Raw genomic sequence first — 23,448 nt, 5'->3', positions numbered from 1 at the left:
TGGGCTTTTGCTTTTTAGTTATTTGAATCCTTACTGTTTAATTAAAAGACTTTATTTTTATAACCTTGAGTGGACATTCTTTTTTTAGGAGCCTTTGTACTATTGATGTTTGGTTGTCTGCTGCTATCACCTCATAACCCCCTGAAGCATATAGCCTGCCCTCGGTACACATTACCACAAAAGGCAAAAGAAGCATACCTGTTGGACTGTTTACCTTTATGATTGAGATCACTGCTGGTGTAGAAGTAGTGTGGGGCTGAGGTCGTTTAGCCACTACTCATCCCTGTATTCTTTCAGAGCAGTAGTCATTTTGTCGCAATTACACAAGGGTAAATGCTGATGTAATGCAAAAATGAAAGAATACGTTGCTTTCCCATGGTTGTTATTTTGCCTAGTGCTAGCATAATTGCACTGGTGCACATTTTCTGCAATAATGACCCGCCCGTTTAGTTTCCACACACTGAGCTTTATAATGCACAAGAAATACAATGACGTTGGCCCTCAATCCGAGTATGGTGGTAGTCATGGCGCTATTTGCGCCATGACTGCCTCCCATACCGGTACCGACTCCGGTTTGGTTCAATGGGGACTTAGCGGTCCATTCCGACCTTGGAGGGACCCGTAAGTCCCCATTTACCAAACCATTCCCCATTCCCATTTAAGCCCCCATAGGGCTCAATGGGAATGGGGAGAGTGCAAATAACGGGCCGGCATATGCCAAGCCCGTTATTTGCACCCAGGTCCCTTAACGGGTCCCGTTCTGAACACCTGGTCAGGCCAGGAGTTAAGGAAGGGACCTGCTAAGGGACCTCGTAGTAGGGCGGTAATGGATTACCGGCACCAGTCTTCTTACCGGTGCCCGGTATCCCCTACCGCCCTACTCCGAATGAGGGCCCTTGCAAAGCAAAGCAATTTAGGTGGTCTGTGCACAACGATACTCTTGTGTGGAAGTATTTAGAAAATCGAGAAGGAGAGGAGAGTGAAGGGAAGAGAGAAATGGCTAAGAGGCAGAGACAAGGGGCAATGAATAAGGTGGGTAATGGAAAGAGTGAACGGGGTAAGGGCATGAGGGCAATCTGTATGAGATTGGGATTCATGGATGCATGTGGCACATGAGTAATTTGGTAATGTTCTATGCATTTTAGGATAACCTGACAATATCAAAGAGTGGGGAGATCAATCCTAGTCCTCTTGATCAGACGGTGTCAGTTCAATTTTGGATTGCAGATGATGAGCTGTGATGATCAAGGCTCAGTTCACAGACATCCAATCATTTATTGAAATATGAGACAGACAATTTTCGCTCGTGTGAAATGGCCATGCTTTGGCGATGCACAGACAATTCCACGTTCATCGCGCCAACAATGCACGCAATACATGGTGCACATGGAAGTGCATGTGACACATCTAAAAGAAGTTCTTGTGCGGATCTTGGTATGTTGCAATTTTCTTACTACAAAAATATTCTTCTACAACACAAGTCACATGTAGAAGGTAGGGATCTAGCTCAGGGCAAAGTGATGGATGGCCTTGGAACAAGACAACACTGTGCAACATGGGGGTTCAAGACAATGTCGTTCGACATGGCAATCCCCAGTCCGGCAAGATCCGAGGAGTTTGGCATTAAGTGCAATATAAATCACTTACTATAATAAAAGTATAAATCTTGGATTATTTTGACAGCATATTTTCCTTGCTTGCATCTGTCCTGGGCAGAGGCAGTTTAGGTGCATGAGAAGTTTGCAAGCCAGCTTTTACGAACTTTGTGATGTAGCAGTATTTAACATTAGATATCCTCCTTTGGGGCTTTAGGCCTGACATTCAGTGCCTACTCTTGGCCACTCACTAGACCCTCCCCATGGGTGTAGGAAATGGGGGGCAGGGGTGATAACCCCCCCACACAATTGTAAGCATGGGGACACAATATGATCTATCCCCCCCCCAAGAATCTGGAGCAAGTGAAAAGAAAGTCTGTTTATTTTTCTAATTGGGAAGCATGGCCCTGGTTGTAGAAACCAGCCTTTCTTTTCCCAAGTGCAAGAAATGTAAACAGTGATTTCCTTCCTTTGTATTGCACATTAAGGTCACTGTCCTGTGGAGTAGAGGCAGTGCTTTAAGTGGGATAAGATGATTGTTTTATGAGAAGTGCACAATGCATTTAGATTACCTGACGCCGCCATCTTGGAAAAATCTTGTGGCCGTGCCGGCATAGACGATGTTAATAAATACAGATAATTAGACATACACGTGGGCAGTTAGCAACAATGGGCCTCATTACACGGTAGGCGGTAACCATGGCTTTATTAGCGCCATGGTTGCCGCCGGTATTTTACCGTGTCTGCCTTGGTGGATGGCGGAATTACCGCCCTACTCCAAGGTGAGCGGGGGCGGTAATTCCCCATTCACCAAGGCTCTTCCCCATTCCCATTTTTGCCCCCATAGGGCATAATGCGAATGGGGAGGTGCTGATTACGGTACCGCAAATTTTGGTACCGTAATTAGCTCTGAGGTCCCTTTGCGGCACCCACCTTTAACACCCCAGAGCAGGAATTGTGTCAGAGCCTTTACATTTGTTCAGTTGAAAGGTGTCATGGAACTTTGGGGGCCAGGAGCAGGTGCCCTAGGTTGGAAGTATTATGAAACGGAAATAAACCCCTTTAATTTGGGACATTACATGTGTGCATTGCCCACACTCCAGGCGTCACCCGCTTCTAGCAGTCTCTGGAAATGCTCTTAGCACCGCTTTTGCCTTTATATTCATAATTTCACATCATTTGTACCATCCTGCCAAATAGCAATTCGTAGCATTTCAGGCGACAAGTGTTTCAGCCCCTTGCTGGCTGGCTATCCCATTCAAAATGTTCAGCTATTAACCACCTCACTCCAGTTGTTTAACTTTTTTTATAATTTAAACACTCCACTTGCTCATCTGACTGGTTTTACCAGTTGTAAGGCACAGGGGGCTCCCCACCAGCCTACAAACACCTTGAGCTGGCCCTGCCCCAGAGCCACCTACCAGACTGTCCCAAATTATACAGAACCCAGCTTTGCTGCTTTGCTCATGAACACATGTAAATACACTCAGTAAATGTGCTTGTATACTTTTGCTGGACATTTACTACATTTACATAATGTAAGTGTTAAAATAGCTCAGTGGGTTGATGCACCAGCTGCATCCCATTCCATCATACCCAACTCGGACTTTCATCCGACTGAAAGTGATCAAATGAGTGCAATTGAGTGGTTCTTAGAAACATTTATTGATCACTAGAGTGCTTGGAAGCTGCACGATTGTGTCAGGAATTAATAATAACAATGTCATTGTTTGAATATACATACTTTTATTTTGAATTTTGACTGAAAGTTGGCAATGCAAAACCTCTTTAAAAATTATGAGAAAGGCTTTTCTTTTGAATTATTAGGTAATGTGTTCTGAGATGTGTTCATCATTAGGACCTCCTCTAATTAAAAATCATAAAGCAGGTACATTGTTTGCCCAAGTGTACTTTGGCAATAAACATGCCAGAAATGAAAATGGAAATTACTTCCACCCTTCGCGCACACCATCCCCAAATTGCATGCAGTGTCACAGGCCCACAACCGCTTGGCACACATTGCATCCAGCACTGTATACCCTCATATACAGGCTATTTCACTGCATACATGCTCACACACTGCCCACTGTATTGTACTGTACACACAAATTAACCTCACCAGCACACAGTGTCACCAGCACTTCAATGTAGTGTACAAAGACACACCAACCCCAGCATTGTGCACAACATTACTGCCCCCAGCACTGCATAAACAAACTTCCCCATCATTGATTGCATTCATAACACTGCTTCAACAGGACCTTCAGCACTAACCTTCATGCTGTGGTTGCCAAGAGCAGGCCCCTTCCCAAGGGCCGGCCTCAGCTTGCAACAAATAAGGAGAGAGACACATACTGATGGTAAACCAAGCATCTTGTATTATATAGCAAATACACCGCATACAGAGACATTATCAGCGGAGAAGCAGGAACACAGCAGGACAAGTGTTCAGACACAAAGGGAGATAGGCCCACAGGTACTGCAAATCAAGAGTGGTAGTGCAAACAACCTCTCGGCAATTGGTATTTACCAGTGGTGACAGCTGAAAGACAGACTGGAGAGGTGGTATGAAAGGGGAGACAGGAGCAAGCAAGGATTGATAGAGTTGGCTGAATATAGAGATATTTAAGACAAGATGGACCAAAGCAACCGCTTCAGGGTGCCTCAGAAATAAAATATGACAATTAACTATCAAATGACTGAAGTCCATCCACATCGCCTTTTTAGCAGAAGCTAGAACACAGATAAAGACTGCAAGGCTCTAAGTGTTGCGGTAGGTAAAGCAATGAAGGTTAGAGCCAAACACGAAAATGCAGTTAAGCAGAAACTTTTTCTTGTCAAATCAAGGACTCCCCATGCATGGAAGAAAAGAATGTAGGTATTTCTGTAGCAGTAAATTGTCTGTAGCATGGACGGGGCGTCAGTGAAACATATCAAAATAAATGTTGACAGTGCCCACAATATATCCGGAAAATAAACACAAAGTCAATCCATCAACCCAAAAAAATCCCAATGACACGAAACACCAAGTGGAATAAGGCAATTCCCTAACATGGCTAGCCTGCAGGAAGCAATTTTAAAGAGAATGGCATAGACCAAGGATATGTGTGGTAGTGGCATACCACAGCAATCCTCTGATTGCGTGGCAAGGCAAGCCACAGCTGAATAACACAGCGACAGAGAAAAAAAAAACACAAGACAAACCTATCAGCTGCAGTCATAGAAATGGCAGCCCCAGGAATGCATAACAAAACCTACAGCGATGGCATGCTGCAAAACAACTCTAAATAGAAAATCTTCGGCAAATGCATCAGAACCTACGTCCAATCCTGGGGGCCATGTGAAAGCACAGCTGTACCCCCTACTCATAAACTATGACTATGTGCTAGCACACACAGACCACGGGCACAGCGACTCTGAATCTCACTGAACCGGAGACAGCATCATGTTTCCATAGCTCGAAAACACAAAATAACAAAATAGACACAAAATAGACTTTGACATCACACAGTGGCTCTATGCCTAAATCAGAAGAAAATGCAATGAGGATCTAAACTTCCTCTTTGGCCAGTGCAATAAGCAAAATGAGCACTAACCCAAACTGTTACCTAACCTCACCAATTGAGAATCCAAACATCCAATGCAACAAGCGACACAAAATGTAACAGTCATAGAAATAAAAAGGAGTTTTTTTTTAATCAGAACATGACACTTAGGCAGTAATGACATTACAGGAAACATCAGCTGTTTGCCAGAAAGGCCCTTGCAAAGAGCACTACACACCTCCTGCATTCTGTAGTTCAGAGCCAAACTTTATCAGTGTTTTATGTTTGTCGAGAATATTTGCGAAAACAGTAAACATTGAACATTATACATTTAATATTGGCTTCAATGTTGAGCTGTGACAGCCTGCCAGTGCTTTTTTACGTCTGGATCATGCTGCACTGATACAGGGAAGAGGGGGTTGTGGGCTGGCGGTGCCTCTGCGACACTATGGGACACCTATGATTTTTTTTTTGTATGCCAAGAACTGTACACTGACTTGTAATCTTAAGGATCTCTCAGCAAACGGCTTACACGCAAGATAGCTTGCTGCACTAATTCATGGGTATTTAATTTGAGCTCTACACCGAAGGCAGTAACTAGCGTATAGTAGCCAAAACAGACAGATCATAGACAAACACAATGATTTCCACCATGCAGCTATCTACGTAGTTACATACAAATACAAAACTCAAAACACCAGTACCTGTCTGGAGAGAGAGAGAGCATATGCAACATTGCAAATCAACTTTAGTCAAAATACAAACAGTGCAGAGAAAAACACTGTGCCACAACATAAGAGGAAGGTTGTATTTGCCGCTCAGTCTGAAGGATTCAAACAAGTTCACGGTCGTGCACTGTGACAGAGATTTCCCAATTGCCACTTCTCAATCACACCGCTGAGTTTGGCAACTTCGCAGATAACTCGCGTGCCACGCTTTTAACAGCACCCTTTGGTATGCTGAGGACCTGATGTAGTCGGCATGCAGTCATGGTATATGGCAGCCCCCAGAAAAACTCCTGTGCAGTCTTGGCCAGAGACCAGAGCACCATTTCTGTGGTGGCCAAGAGCGGGCACATTCCCAAGGGCCGGCCTCAGCTTGCAGCACATAAGGGGAGAGACACAGACTGATGCTAAACCAAGCTTCTTGTATTATATAGCAAATACATGGCATACAGAGACATTATCAGCAGAGAAGCAGGAACACAGCAGGATAAGTGTTCAGGCAGTTGGCACACATATCTCTCTCTAGGGGCCCACTCCTGGAGTTCCAGTTTTATAATTATCATAGGCAAATACTAATATATTTCTGTACTTTCACAATGGGGGTGTTATTTGGCACAATATTTCAGACATTGGGCAAGAACTGTCGACATCTCACTTGTGACCTTGTGACGCAGCCCTTCAGGGACATTGTGTTGTATTATGAATAAGCAGCATTCATAGAAACCCTACTGTTATCTACCACATATGTGGATAATGCTATATTAGAGAATAAGCCAACAGGAAGGTCTGTGATGTCCTCTGCCCTAGGAGGGGTTTGAGCCAATCTGGAGTGCTGCGTGCAGAGGAAGCAGAGGGAGGCAGAGGGAGGTGACATGGAGGGTCTGAGATATAACTGTATGGGAGACCCTAATGTAGCATACCAAGCATAACATAGCATAGAATAACCTAGCCTAGCATTGCACAACATAGCCTAGCATAGCAATCCTGCCACATCAATGCACACACACACACACACACACACACACACACGCATGCACGCACGCACGCACGCACGCGCACACACACACACACACACACACACACAATTACATGATATGTCTTTGCAGGCTAACAGACACACTGAGGTCTGGGTTTACTCTAATGGTGGTCATGTGATGAATGAAAATAAGGGCATTTGATCTCACTGTGCTAACCTGGCACATTTGAATCTGCCATGGCTTTTGATAACTTGGCATATTGCTATATGGCCTTTCTGTGCAAAGTGGGCATAATGGAATCTGACTTTGATGTCCAAGTTGCATGTAATAGAATCTTTCACTGCTATGCTATCTAGACATCGGGGAACCTGGCACTGCCTCCTAATGGGAATCATGGAAATTGTGCACAGCCTTGACAATTGGGTGGGTGCTGGGTATTGAATGATCATGGTGCAAGAACCTGGTTTATTGAAGGCAGTAGCTGGTGCTGGGTATGCATGTGCAGATTGGTGTCCCCCCCTCAGACCATTTAGATTGTGAAAAATATATATAAAAATTGAGAATAGGTGCAGTATGGGGGGGATGTTTCATGGGTGGGACTACCTGGTGAGGGCGGGGTATCACATGGGGGGAAATAACCAGTAGGTCTTGTAATAGAATCACATAAGATACAGAACATGCATACACATGGTAGTTATAACCTAAAGTAGCATTGCTTTTAGGAGTAGGCCTGAATCCTCGCAGGCCGTGTTGAAAACCGTTATGACCGTTTTTCTGAAGTCCAACTAAGGGCTTTGTAAAACCATTGAACTGAGACAGTACAAGACTCAACTCTTAGTATAAGGTTGTACCACCTGAGTATGTGGTAGCACAGACAGAGCTCCTTTTTAACAGAAAAAGGGAATCCAGAGGATACAATTTACAAAAGTGGTTAATTTCATTTACTTTTATAGAAATATTGAATAAATCAAGAATAAATCAAAGGACAACAATTTAATGCAGGATAATCACAACCAATAATCTCTTAAATCTACACTGGGCATAATGCTTCAATCTGAACAGGTATATCCATATCTGCATTCATTTATCACATTCACTCACATAAAAAGTATTTTTGAAAATCATCGCAATTAATAACTATTTTTCTTCTCTCCCTGGAGTGGATATTAGTTAATTTTCATGATTCCATTTCCAGCCTTTTGGAACAAGATCGACCGGTTTCAACGTATTGGCGGAAATGTAGCCACGTCTTCATCAGGGAACACACAATAGTCCTAAAACATTGATATATAAAATAGGTCATAATCCTGCATACAGCATATATACTACAATCATTTATAGCACATGCATACCATTTATCAACCTTAATCCACGCGCTCAGGAAGCATCTGGTGCGTTACCGGAGTGCCTGAGAAAACCTAAGGTGCCACAGAAACCAAGCCGTGCCCTACAGAGCGATCACACAGTCAACAGCTGCCTCGACACCGCAACCCATTGTGTAATCTCACCAGGCCTATTTGGTGAAAGAAGTTGAAGAAAAAGTTTGTTCATCCAGCATGGGGGGGGCTTCTGTTTTCAATCGTAAATCTGTCACTGAGGTAGTATATCTAATGCCACCTAGACAGAGAACATCATCTTTGGCCCTTCTCAATATATTAGTAAATGGTATTTATAATTGTAGTATTGTTTTAAGCACTCACCATAAATTCTGACTTGCTAGATTATGTGTTTTCAATTTACACGGCAGTCATGACTGCTGCTCCTGAATCAAACTGAATAGCCAAACAGTGCAAGCAGTGTAGAATTCACACAGGGGCATTTGGAGAAGTTCCAGGTCACATTTCTGAAATAATAAAGCAAAGCTTGTTTTAGCTGACCGAATAGCTGTTAATTATATTTTATTCATTGACTTGTTATGGCCCACACAATGAGCATAAACATGTTACAGGCCACACAATTTCAATTGATGCCTAGCGGCACAACCGTGGAGTATGGCGCTCATCATTCATTGAATGTGAACTCTCAGTGGAGTCATGCACGGCAGTACTCAGTATTCAATTGTGTAAGTGTACGTTGTGATCTAGACAACAGAATTACAGTGATGTACATTCCTAGCGGTATCATGTATGGCGAACCTCGATATTCAGTGAGTAAAAACAGTCGTAATTTGGGCAACAGAATTAAAGCTGCTCAGTAGCAGCTTTGAGCTGTTCTATGGTGGCACAAATCCATACTGCAAGGCTTAACGGCAAGACTGTTTGCAATTCATGGAAGCCACTTACCCATTGCTACGGGCGACTCGTATCACTCCTACGGTTCTTCCTGCCTCCTGATTCTACCTGTTTTTGCCATGTCTAGTATGCATTTTCAAGACCATCATATTTTGTGGACGTATGGGTTATATGACCTAGTACTGAGTTGCGTCATCGAGTCTCTCCGGCATGTGAGAGACGAAAACGATACTTTTAAAGACACCCACCAATTATTATGGCAGCCATGTTGGTGTAAGCAAATCCACAACATATATTAATGTACATTGTAGTAAACCGTGTTACACTACAAGGATGATTCGCATACACAAGGCTAAGCATATAATCATTGTAAAAAGAAATGTGTATTATTGTTACCGGTGCCTCATGTATTAAGTTATATAATGGTAAATCGTAATGTGCTGCCAGGATGATGCAGATGCAGAACACAAACCACTGCTCATTACGAATGCTGCATATTGTGATTACCAGTGGCTGATGTGTCCATGCAACAATCTACGTACTACGATTTATAGTTATGGTGAAAAGGAGAATTCTAATGCCAAAGTCTCCTCTGCACATGTTGCAATCTCAGCCATTTCATCTTTCAATGAGGTTCAACCAGGAGGGACTAATTGAATGCACAAGGACGTTCTATACTCCCATTATACCAAAGAATATTGATGATTCTGAAAAGACCACTAAACAGGGCTGCCAAACAGCCCATTTTTGACTGCACTCAACAAAGTGGTTGCTGGAGAAAGTTATGTTTTAAATTCCCATTCCTCTATGGAGTTTAAGCCTCGCTTAAATGTTTTGAGGTTAAAGATCCAAAGTTGTACTTTGAAGGCCAATTCTTGCGTTTCTTGAGTCACAGTTGTCTCTTGGATTTTATCCTCACAGAACCACCTCAAGTCCTCTAGTTTTTGCCCCATTTCCAGAAAATGAATAACCAAAGGGGCACTTAATGTCCTTGTGCAGATTTTAGAACAATGTTTGTTGATTCTTAGGTGGACTTCTCTTGATGTCTCGTCAATATAGATCTTTTTACCTGGACATAAGACAGCATACACCACATTCTTACTTTTACGGGTCGTGAGAGTACGTAGTTGCCGCACTTTGCCCTCATGTTCAAAAGATTTTATTTTCATTGAGTAGATACATGCTACACATCAGGTACAAGGGCTGTGTCCAATCACTTGGGTGTGATTGACATTGAGGGTGGTTGCTCTTCTGACAGGTAGACAGCATGCCTTTGTGAGGTTCTGTTTTAGGTTTTGCTTTTTCTGAAAGCAAACAAAGGTTTATCCATCTTGATTCCTATTGTACTCAACACTCTCCAGTTTTTTAAGATTGTTCCCTGGATTGCCTTACTATGTTGGCAAAAGGTGGATGAGCAGACCAACCGGTCGATCGAAGTGGCATTGGTTTTAGGCAGAAGCAAACTGTCTCGATCTGTAAATCTCACCCTTTTCCTGCAGTGTCGGACCAATTTTTTAAGGTATCCCTGTTCCACCAATCATCTCTGTAGTATATCTGCATAGGCATTGATTTTGAAATGTTTGTGCAATTCTGTTGCAACTGCAAAACCATGCCATAAGGTTGATTGTGCAACAAACATTTAGGATGTTGACTACCAAAATGTAAAGTGGTGTTTCTCTCAGTAGCTTTCTTGAATAATTCGACCTGGAGGGTACCTTCCTTATGAAAAATTGACAAAGCCAAAAAGGATATTCTCAGTGGAGAGTAGTCATGTGTGAAGTATAGGTTCAAATTAATCTGGTTCATCCACTCCACAAATTGACTTAAATTATCTGTATTGTTGTTACAGATAATTAAGATATTGTCGATCTAGTGACGATACAAATGAATCAATTGGAGAAAAGGGTTTACATCATTAAGGATCAGCTGTTCTTCGATCAAAGCCATACAAATAATGGCCTAATTGGGAGCAACAGTGCAGCCCATAGCCTTAGCTTTGCACTGCAAAAAATAATCATCCTTATACATAAAGAAGCTATTTTTCAACTCTAGCACTACACATGCAGACAAAAAGCCTGTTGGAACTTTGTGGGGTATTGGGTGTCTATTTAACATGGTCTCTATACTGCATATTGTTTCTTCTTGAGGAATATTGGTGTATAATGCCTCTTCATCCATAGTGACCAAAAGTTGTTTCAATGGATCAAATGTAAAACCTTCCACTCTATTGATGACATCTCTGGAGTCTAGCAAAAAAGTTGGGGTTGTCATGGCAATTGGCTTGAGGAAGAAATCAATATAATTGTACAGTGGCTCAAGAATGGAGCCACACCCAGAAACAATGAGCCATCCCGGGGCGTTTTGAGTATCTTTATGGATTTTAAGGAACTTTTAAAACAATGAAATTGTTTTAAAAGTTGAGTAATTAATTAACTCATATTCTTTTTCTGATAGAAACCCCTTATCTAGACCCTTTTCACTCAATCTTAATATTTTAAATCTAATGGATTCTGAATGGTTTTTGCTAAGTTTTAGATAGTGGCCAGGAATGGCCAACAGTCTATAAATCTCTTGGTCACCATGATCCCTCCACCTTTATCAGCAGCTTTTATCACTATTGACTGATCTCGGACCAGTGTCTCAATGGCCTTGAAATCATCACGAGATAAATTAGGATAAAAAGCATGATGATAAGAGGAGACAATTTTGTCAAGATCCTTTGGGACCAGATGTTCAAATGTCATTACTTCAGCTGCCTGGCACATCTGAGACATTTGGAGTGAAGATGGACGATAAAGCCAGGCCAGGAGTGTCCCGTTCAAGATCAATGTCCTTGTTGGCAAAGAAGGTTTTTAGTCTTTCTTTGAGCAATAATTGTTTAATCTCAATGGTCAATTGCATGGCACTCTTGGTTTGCGTGGGTACAAATTAAAGGCTTTGTTGTAATATTGACGTTTCCGTATTACTCAAATTTACATGGAGATAGATTAAATACAGGTAAGGGTACATTTACAACAGAGCAACCATGTTTTTCTTAGGCGGGAGAGAGGGCTGTAGAATCAGTACAAAGACATTGTAAAACAAATATGGTCCAAAGAAACACTGAAATACTGTGTATTGTAAATATAAATGGTTTATTTAAATAGAAGTAGGCCCAGATAAATCTTGGGAGCAATACATACTATCACATATCATATAACACATTATAAAAACCACAACACTATGCTTGAAAGTATACAGACCAAAGCATAGACCGTATTTATTTATTTTTGTAAATGATTTTATTTATTGCACATTAGTTGATTACAAAATGTTTTGAAAAGCCTTTAAGTTATGTCGCTTTAGACAGAACACTTTGGGTTGCATCATAATCTAGTCCCAACCGAGGAATGAAGGAAGATTAGGTATATTTCCTAGTTTTCCTGACGATTGTCTTTACGATCTGTCAGATTGCACCCCCGTCGGTTAGCAGGGATTTAACATGTATGACCTTTCGAGCCTAAGCACTCTCTAATAAAATCAATCATGGCGATGATAAGCCCCACATTGTCACCTCTCAGTGCCATTCATCTGCAGATAAGGACTCCACGTTTTTGATGTACTTGGCCTGGTGTTTCGATCTCAGTTCTGTTAAAGATGTGCATGTTTTTGCAAGGTGTTGAAGGGTTTCCCAAGATGATGCAGTCTTACAGAACCTGCCAGTCTGAACAATCAAGTGATATTTTGATCTAGCTGCCATGATCTCCATAGTCGGAAGGATGCTAAATATGATTCTCATCCGCTGGTTTCTGTATTCTGGGTCTGGGAATATCGTTATGTACCTCTTGCGACTGACCATAGGCTCTCGACTCGAGTCAGAGCTGTTTGTGGATTTTGTAGTTGTTGGCTTCTTGCCAAGTCGATATCCAGTCTTTTCCCCAAAGCCTCTTTTTAGTATTATCCGGGTTGGTGAAGAGCTCTTCTGGTGAGTCCTCAATTGTGTCAAGAAGCATTCTGCAAGAGCTTTCTCATAGTGAGCCTAGTGCCTTGCCTCTCTTAGCTAGTTCAGCTTGTATACTTTGGAAGCAAAAGGCCTTATTTATAAAACTAACAGTAGTCTAGGTAAGTCAAACCTTTTCATACACATTCAGTATAGGTCACACCTATTCTTGGGGAGTAAAAACCAATTATTACTTTTAGATTTCCTTCAGTAATACAATGGTAGTGGGCACTAGCAGTTGTATGTGACTCTCAGTAATAAATCACTTAGTAAATAAACTGGACAAAATACATTTCTGAATAGTGGAACACATATTCTAGGAAGAGTTAAAAACGATAACTTTGATTCAGGATAACACAGTTATTCTAGGGGAGTTGGACCTTGGGGTATAATATACAATTACACTTACTTTTCCGCTCAGTTGAACACAGTCTAAGATCAGTAAAACCATTTTACACTGAGTATTGCACCATGCATACCAAGGTCAGTTACACCTAAAAAACACTTTTCACTAATGGCACACAGATATTTTAGGCAGGTAAACCTATATCATTTTAAAAGGATTTATCAGCATCTTAAGGATCAGAATAAACTAAGGTAGACTTATTCTGGACAGGCCTATAGCAAGTCAGGGGAAGCAAGACCCAATAAGGGACACTCATACATTGATATCCTAACAGGTATAGTACAGTGGAACCAACAGCATTAGTTTTGGGAATAGGGGGACCCAAATCACAGGTGAGTAAAGTAACCTTCTAGCTACACTCAGTTAGAATGGTGAATCTGTTTCTAAGGAAAGAAAGAATGTACATATACTTTTCAGAATGGCAGAATATGTCCATGATACGTAAAATAACCTTACATATACCTTTGCAAGTGGCAGAACACTTTCAAGGTAAGTAAGAACTTTTGTAACTGCTCACTCTCAGAGGTAGTTACGAACCAACTCTTTTACAAGTAAGTAAACTTTCCAACACTTGTTTTACTTTTCAAGACAGACCCCTTAAGTTATCCAGCCCTTCCCATTTCTATACATGAGTTCTTTCAGAGGCAGAAGAGGGACCCTAGTGATCTAGGAGCCATCTGTAGGCAGGGTGAGATAGGGGTCAGTTGCAGGCCAAGTCAGAGTAACAGGAGAAGACTGTTCAAACAAGGAAGTATTCTACTTTAAAAGTTAGTTGAAGGTGCAGGGACTTCAGAGAAGAAACCCTAGGAGGATTCCAGAAGGGGTATGGGTGAACTGGACGAGAGGAATCCCAATCACAGAAAACACCCCAAAACTGCACACACATCACGAGAGACTTAAGGTAATAATACCCAAGCCAACACAGTACCTCAGCACAGAAGAACAGTTTGAAGCAGGAGAACCTCAGAATCTGCAGCCCAAAAACCCAGTCACTGGATTCCTTTTCATGAAGACTGAAGACAGGGCCCTGGAAGGACATTTGACACAAGGATCAATGGGGAAGGCTACAGGCAAGAGTTTCTTTGTGGCTGCTTGCAGTTCTGTGGTTTTGGTGCCCTTTTCAAGAGCCAATAGAAGACTGAATATCACTGGTTGGATTCTTGTTATTTGCAAGGTCCATCAGTCTGTTGAAGGGACTTGTTAGACTTGTTTCATGTCTCTGGAGGTCCAGCAGGATGCCCACAAAATTGTAGCACGATTTGCAATTCAGAAGACTGTGCGCCACGCAAGGGATTGAAGTCCAAGGGTATTTGGGTATTGCAGCCCTGCAAGGTCACAGCACAATTTGGGATGGCTCAAAATACAGGTCCTCTTGAGTCTAGTGGTCCCACTAGGCTGTGGGCTAGAGTCGTCCTTTTCAGAGTGCCCAGGTCGATTGAAAGGAAGGGTAACAGCAGGCTCTGTTTACACAGCAAGCTCTTCGGTTGTTGGAAATTGTCTCTGCCATGTTTACTTCATCTTCCTCTTTGGATTTGGTTACAGTGGTTAACTACCTCTTCAGCTTCCAGGATCGGACTTTTATGCAGGAACCCAGCTATTCATACAGACTTGCAACATTAAAACATGGGGAGTTGTCAGTCTTTTCAGAACAGTCAGCCTGCCAGTTTGAACTGGATGATTGTAGTCAGGCTGTAAGACAAATGACTGCAGAGTTGTGAATTCCTCTCTTGCTTTCTGCTTTCACAGACACTCTGGAGCCTGGGCTTCGAATCCATAGGATTTGTGCCAAAGATACAATTGACACAAAGGATTTTCCCACCCTGGAGGTCAGGGGAAGGGGCAAGAAAGGACAAGGAACTGAAATGAAGAAAAAAGAAGACATGGGCCATTTTGGTAAAAATAAGCACCCATGGGCAGAGGTGTTGCTAGGTGGGGTTTAGGGGGTTATAGCCCAGGGTCTTTTGGTTGTAGCCCCGGATAGAAGCTCAGGTGCTACAACCAAAATTCTAGCTAGCCCTGAGTCCCGCCAGTCCCGACATTAGTTTAGCCCCTGATCTTTTCCAGACCTAGCAACACCCCTGCCCATGGGTGCCTTTACTGGGGCTGTGGAAACAGCCTGCGATAAAGGTGCACCAAATGAATAAAAAGGTTCACTGCCACCAACCAATAAAGGTAAGCTTGTCCTTGTAAAGGCATACACAGTATCTCCCCAGCACTCAACATAAGGTGAGGGCCTGGGGGGGTGCTGTTCTCCCCTATAAAATGTAAAATGGATTCAAAGATCCTTTCTACCCTTGGGAACTGTAGTTCTCACAAGGTTAGCCAGAGAAAGTTAAAAAGGGGAGCCTCATGGGCAACTCAGAACCAATAGGCAGTATGTGCCAATACAGGATACAATTTAAAAGACACTATGGATAGCCTTAAAAATGACACCCATAAAAAGAGTAAAATATTCTGTGAGGGTGGAAAAGGGTTCCCACTCATTGAGGCATAAGGAATAATAATCCACCAATAAAGCAAAAAGCTCTGGGGTTGACACAGGTCCGGAAGGTTTATCATTACTATGAACATTTTACCTAACAAAAACACAGAACGAGCCTTCATCCTTTCTCTGAACATTACATTTTGATTCCCAGGTGTGGTGAGAAACACGCACGTACACCCACATCAGCTAGGCTTTTGAACAATTAGACAGGAATGTGTGTAGCTCAGCAGGCTATGGGCTGTGGCCTAGCACAAAAGTCATATTCTTGGGAAGCGAGGCAAAGGTCCTAGAATGCCAAAACATGAACCACGGTTTAAGACAGTAGCACCCCGCAGAGTGATGGCCATTCGATTTGAACTACCAGATGCAAAGGAACATGGCTCCTAATTCCTTCAGGAACTGGATTGATTAGTGGGAAACTGGAGAATAACATGATCTATGCTTTGTGCAAGGGAGAACAAAGAATGATGCCCATTCAGTGGGGAGTGCACAATGCTGCGTGAATGTGTCTGGGATGAGAAAAGGGCTGCTTTGTTTGCCTGGACCAGGATGATCTTGAAGTTGACGGCTGAGTTAATGGTGATGACCAGGTGTACATCATGTGATTAGGATTAAAGGTAGGGTGGTGCCAGTTTAAAGTAACCAATTATCTGGTAGTATTTCAAGATGAACAGGGACGCTACCCATGTGTGGTGAGAAAACCGCAGAGCCAATTGGAAAATGGGCTACATAATCATTAGCATGTACATAGGCGGTAGCAAATGCGGGTGGGGATTAACGCTGTATTCTGAGTGTGTCATATGTGATGATTTTTGTGTTTATATCCAGAGTCTTGTACGGAGAACAGGAGAGCTCTGTGGCAGTGGACTTGTAATACCATTGTCACCATTTTCCTTTTGTATACAAAATAAAGCTCTTGTCTTTCTCGAAAAAGGGTGTACCTAGCCTTTTCCCATAGTGGGTTGTATTTTCTTGGTCTGAATGCTGGGGAGTTAACCTACACTAGTCTGATTACTTTGAATTTTGAGAAGAAAACCTTGAAACAGTGAGTGCCATGGTTTTGATGTCATTACCTCATATAGGGTAGCAAGATATGGTACATGATGTGAGTAACAGAGCACGTCGTGACAATATCTGACAAATTATGGTATGCTCTGGGCTCATAAGAAAAATAGCAGATAATTTGCATTAGTGCCTAGAGTTCTGATGACAATGCCTATAAAATGCTTAAAGATGAGCCAAATTGGTTGGCTTCATCAATAATTGTTATAAATGGTGTCTACAGTGTGACAGCAGGCATGGTAATAGGCAAATGAGTAATTGGATCAGACGTCCGTTATTGTGTTCACTATATAAAATGGTGTTCTTATATTGCGCTTCATGCTGGAGGCCAGCCTCTAAGCACAGGACCGGGATTCAAACCCATGCTGCTTGGAGGTGTCTTCTTTCCAAGATAAATGTTTTGCTCCTGAGCTATCTTCCCAGCTCTGGTATCTTTGACTCCTCTCCCTCTTTCAAATGCTCCTCTACCCAGGTCATCTTCTTTTACCACCACTCTCACTTCTGTCAACATTCCTCCCCTCCTGTCTACTCCCTTCTTTCACTCTCCTCCACTACTGACTGTGGGGTAAAAATGCCCCTGAATGCCAGAAATAAAGAGGCCAGGGTGATTTATAAAGTCCCATTGAAGTCTAAAGCCGGCACTGAAATGGTGATGTCAGACATGAGGCTTATTGAACCAAAAACAGGCCTTCATCTCAAAAGTGCAAAGATATTCGCAGTGCATTTCAGCAAGGAAAAGAAAGACATGTGGCTGACAATGCTGTTTTTCTAAATGCATGGAAAGCTACAGTTTCTACTGAAGAGACAGATAACAGTGTGTACATTGTCTTCAATGTAATACCAGAGTGTGATCCAGAAATCGCAAGTGAAACTAAGCCTATTGCATTTATTTTTCCTCATCCCAAATGACATTACGCAGAGAGAACTGCCTACTTGGTTTCAAGGTGAACATGGTTTTCTCATGTAACTGCCCTATACATATGGACAATCGAGAAGTAATACTCATGTCTTTGGCAACTGTAAGATTAAAAAGTACATTACACATGGGTATAAGGCCCAGATTCCTTATAAAATGCTTCATGTAAAATGCATTATGTGTGAGTTAAAAGCCGTTTCTTGCAGAATGATACCTGCAGCCGGGCATTTCTCCTGAATTTAAACTTTAACCTCAAAGACCTTTCGTCTGCTTGTCCCGGAGAGGGAAGTCTGGTTGTCAATAATCAATCAGATGCATTGCTTAAAAATACAAATAAATACACTGCCATTGATGGAAATCATGGTGTAAATAGATAAAGCCCTGCTTGTCTTTTCAGCAGAAGTGACCTTGAGGTCACAACTCCCATAAAATGTGCATTATAGCTGCAGCCAGGACCATAACCAGGCCAAGAAGGGATAGGCTAAGATAAACATGAGCCAGCATCTGGCTGGTCACATGCTTAAGGGGAAATGAAACTTAAGAGAAAAAAAGTGGGAGTCAGAGTGAGAGAGGCATGCAAGGCTGTAGTTTAGTTAATAGAAAAATACATTGTATTGCATAAAAACGGCAGCGCATATGCCACAATGCTCATTTCAGACATTTGTTAAAGGTGACAGCAACCCCTTTTGAACCATGCTAAAACTAGTTTTGTGGGATAAACATAAAAGCAGTTATTAAGGAAAACTTGATTTGGGCCTTCCCATGATTCCGAGAGATTTGAAAGTTGGTGTGAGGGTGAAGGACACAATTAACATGGCAACTAAGAAATGCCATATTTTTCATTGATGCGGCTCCTGAGTAAATGAAGAAAAACCATATCTCTGCATAGGAAGGGTGTGCCGACTTCAGATTAGCATCAACCGATTTGCCTTAAAATGTAGTCCTTAAAAATATATCCATACATGTAAAGGTTTGAAAAATAAGAGTACTTGCCATGTTGATAGATTTTCAGTTTAAACATGCCAAACCCACATGTCAGTTTGGGATGACAAAGCTTTCTCCTCCCAAAGCTTTCCTAACTCACACCTCTCATCTCCTTGTCCTATTAGCACACAGGTGGGAGGTGGGTAGAGAAAAACAACCAATCCCTTCTGTGGGAATCATGACAAGTCTGTGATGTCATTTTCCCTATAAGTAAACCGGTTTGCATCAGAACTGGGCTTTTTCACTTATTCCGCAAGTTAACCTGCTGCTGAACTCTTGCGAGAAACACCCAAGCAGAGAGGCCCCAAATCTTGCATTGGAGACAGGGACCAGGAGACATAGAAGCCGACTGGGACCCCTTGGAGGAGCCAGAGGGGACTATCCTTGACTGACACCCTTGCTGTCCCAGAGGTGCTCTGCTGTTCCCTGCTGCCTACAACAAAGCCTCTCCTGTAAGTAAAACTATTCCAAAGCCATAGATTGTGTAGGCCCTGCATTTCTCAAGTATTGTTCTAATATTTCCCCATAGCAAAATACCCTGTTTGACTGTGCAGATCCTTAGCATATTTAATTAAAGTAAATCAATAAATTCCCCTCTAGAAATCACGGGCTGTGTTTTGTTAGCATTTGAAACTAACAAGCTCCTCCCAGTGTTTTTCAAGCCGGTATAGACGTAAAGATTTGAGTGACTATTTGTAAGAAAACCCCTGACTTTGCTACAGAAAGGAGGGGTCCTGAATCCAAAAGAATGAATCCCAAAACCCTGTTTCCAAGTGAGCGTGCAGGGTGCAAGCGAAATTCCCCATTAATCCCCTTCAATGTGAAGCCTTAAATTTCCTATGCATGTGAGGTGGGAAAAACAAAATTGCCCCACTGTTCCCATTCTGCTCTGATCCAAGCCACAAAGCCATGCATGTTCTTTTTAGGTGTGACAAAACTAATTTTCCCATTGTTTTTCTTTCCCTCCTTATTTCATCTGTGGCAATAAGTATGTTTCACCTTGAATCCCTTTTTCTGAAGAGTGCACTTTTCTATCAGAACCCAAAAAGATTTTCCCATTGTATTCCCACAATCTGCCACTTGCCTTCAATTCAGAGGGGTCAAGTCTAATTGATGTTTGAAGGGTCTGGGTTGCTCGAGAACACATATTATAGGCAAATCAGCAATCACTGTGTGTTTTGGATTGTTCTTTTTCTGTATTGGTGGGTGATTTGAAAAGAAATCTGTGGGAAATCGTGACTGCGTATCTTAATATTATCTCTGTGTTGGTGCCATTACGGAAGTCATTTTTGTTGTGTTGCCACAGCACAGGATCAGTGTGACCACATAACAAACCGCACATGACTTTCGTTATCTTCCATAAAATCTTCCACCAACCAGTGAGAGGCACTGACATGATTGTTAAATATCCAGAAATTAAATATTTCCTTCTCTCTTGAGAATTAAAAAACTTATCAAATATCAACAAGTATCCTTCAGTCTCAGAACTGGTAGCCATTTTTTGGAAGGATCCTTCCCACAGAAAGAGTATTCTTTACACAGGTAAAGCCCCTGCATATCCCATTGACTGTTCCATCTTCGTTCTGTGAGGCTGATAGAAGCTTCAGTGCTTTGTAATGCCTGCAACTATTGCTACCTTCAACTATGTCTCAGGAGAGACTGAATCATGTTGCTGTGTGCAATAAAAATAAAGACTACCTGGATCTGTTAGAAAAATAAGAAATCAAAAAAGAATGTATTATACCTACTGAATCCCACAATAAAATAACATATGTTCACCGTCCTTAGTGACTATGAAATAATCGCCCCTTTTTTACTGTGTGGCTATTCTTCCAAAGAGAGACGGTGAAAGAGAAGTCAAACAACAGCCAAGGAGAAGTGGCTGATCAGTCTAGATGGAATTTGACATATTGTATCCTATTTGTCATATTGTATTTTATATAATTGTATTTCTGACTTTTTTTTATTCCTTTTTAAATGAACCAGCGTGTGTTACACATGTATGAAAACAAAATATATGTTGTGAAACACAACCTATTTTGTGGTTTATGTGTAGGTGAGATGTTTTATCAATAACCAGATCAGCACACACCTTACCCATAATGCTGCCTTTCAGTGTTGTGTGATAGTGGCAATGGTTTGTGCATGTGAATGGTATGAGTATGGGTCTGTCGTGATCTACTCTCACCTACCATGTGTTATCGACAACATTTTGAGTGAACTTCCACCAATAGTGACCTATTAGTGCTCAGGGGTCTATGCCCCAGAAATCGCACTGTTTGAGTTCCTTGCAATCATGCCACCTTAGTGCTATAGGAAACCATCAGTGTGGCTTTCTCCACCAATGTATTGTCAGTCATATAAGGCTACAAAGCACTTTTTGTAGCAATAGCTACAAAAGTACATTTTAAAAACGCATCTGGAGTATTTGATTGTTAAATCCAAAATTGATTTTTTGAGACAACCGTAAGCTTCTCCTGCCTATGCCCAATATTACTGGAGTCCAGCAGTGCAAACACATAACTCTGAACTTTATTTCCTCATTTGGAGGAACTTCATCCAAATATAGATGTTTACCTTTTTTGCATAAAAGACACCCAATTATTGTGCCTTTCTATAAAATATTCAAGTCCAACCCATCAGTTGAACAATATAACAATATCAAATCGCCCCCACTACAACTACATTGAGATCTTCAAAGATATTAAGAGAACTTTGTTTCCTTAAAATCCCTGTCATTAGATTTAAAATGTTGAAACATTTGTTTTAGTAGTGCACACATACTTTATTTCTGTTTTGACAAAAAAATTAACAGCCATATGTTTATGTAGATGTTAACGCTATATCACTTGACCCTACTGCAGTTAGGATTGCGTCTGTAGCAACGTCTCCAAAGTGTTCCCTGCAACCCTCAGCCAGATTTGGGGTGTCTCCTATGCCCTGAACCTCCAATTTCGCATATGCAAATGGGTTGAATTTGTAGTTGAACCCTTAAACCGCAGTCCTAATTGCAAATACTCCCAGTTCGGATTAGAAAAATGTGTACTTTTGCATTGCACTGTACAATTTCTTTGCAGACTAAGGTCAACCTGCAGCTAGTAAACTCTTTTTTGACTCGTGCCAATTTATAAGATTAATTATTAGATAGTCTTCACTTAAAACTGTCACTTTGCATATCATCATATTTGAAATTTCAAGCTGGGTAAATTTACTGTGCGATAAGTGGCCAGAATGCTAAGAAAACCTGGACATAGATATTTTTTTAACAGATCTGTTTTCCAGCTGTTCAAATGCTCCACAAATTGTATTGATGACATTGTAATGATAGATTATTTTCTGAATCTGTTTTTCTTCCTAGCAGGGATCGATTGTAAACCTGGATGCAACGATGTACATGGATTTTGTGAAGCTCCTGGAGAATGCAGGTGAACTGAACTACACAAAGTCTTTTTTGTGTGAAATATTGATGTTTGTAGGAAGAAGGTATGTACGTGAGTTGACGTTGCTCTAAAGAGCTCTGGTTTACTCTTCTGCAAAAAAAGCACACAGAGGTAAGTGCATTTGTGCAAGTTTAAACCAAGGGTAAAAGAGCAAACTGACATTATTAGTATACATTTGGATTGAGATTCAAACCCTGACCAGAACATCATTTATTTTATGCATTGTTCGCTTGTTAGGTGCTTACACAGCAAGTGCATACCGTTTCAAAGCGCCCACAGGGCAACGGAGGGAACAAGAGAGGGAAACAAATTACAGAAAAATATAAAAACTCAATGAAGAGAAAGGAAAAAAGGGCAACCCTACCCTGCATTGTGAGTGCTCAGAACGTGCAAATGCAGCAGGGAAGAGAGGCTAAGTTCTAGAGTGTCTGTGCCCGTGGGTAAGCAACAGAAGAAATGCATTGTGTGGTGAGTGCTACACAGCCAGAGCTATGTCAGGTTTAAGTGCGAGCCTCCAGTGTGGAGGGTGTGCCAAGGTAAGTGCTGGGGAAGACAGAAGATGGCCGATTGTGTGTTGGAAGGCAGGGGCCCCGAGGATGCATGTGGGCCCAGGACACCAATCACAGCAACTGTGAGATGAGCAGAGGAGAGAGGATGGGAAGGAGGAGGTAAAGAGGAAAGTCTTGAGGAGATTCCGGAATTTGAAAAAGCCCTGCCCCAGGCTCACAGGGAGCAGGAGGCTGTTCCATAGGAGGGGGCCAGCTGAGGAAAGCAACCATCCTCCTGCCCTCTGTTTAGAAAAACACTTTACACACAAAGAGTTGGTGCCAGAGGAACATAGAGGTCTAGAGGGAGAGTATTTAGAAAGATAAAGTTGATGTGGTCCCTGGGCCCAGACAGCCTTGTGGATGTTGCAGAGGGATTTGAATTTAATCTGTGCAGGAGCCAGGGAAGACTTTTTAGTGCAGGAGATATGCAGTCCCTGGGCTTAAGGCCAAGGATACATCTCGCTGCCATATTCTGGATTAGCTGAAGTGGTCATAGAGTGGAAGAATGTAGATTCAGGAGGAGGCTACTGCAATAGTCAAGCCTAGCGAGAACCA

General features: G+C 41.9%; 1 protein-coding gene across 2 annotated transcripts in view; it reads left to right on the top strand.

The window, feature by feature from the left end:
- The window catches only part of DLK1 (delta like non-canonical Notch ligand 1), a 137,600-nt gene that overhangs the window by 5,739 nt on the left and 108,413 nt on the right, over positions 1 to 23,448 (top strand). The window contains exon 2 of one of the 2 annotated variants that reach the window (XM_069637767.1): positions 22,264 to 22,330. In XM_069637767.1, the coding sequence (XP_069493868.1) occupies positions 22,264 to 22,330 (67 nt within the window). The remainder of the gene's footprint in view (positions 1 to 22,263; positions 22,331 to 23,448) is intronic. The other variant, XM_069637768.1, reaches the window with a different exon arrangement.

The sequence above is a fragment of the Ambystoma mexicanum genome, chromosome 14, assembly GCF_040938575.1.
Source record: "Ambystoma mexicanum isolate Mex_15411 chromosome 14, UKY_AmexF1_1, whole genome shotgun sequence".
NCBI classification, from domain to species: domain Eukaryota; kingdom Metazoa; phylum Chordata; class Amphibia; order Caudata; family Ambystomatidae; genus Ambystoma; species Ambystoma mexicanum.
Note: the sequence above shows the minus strand (reverse complement) of the source record. Positions and strands in the feature narration are given on the sequence as shown.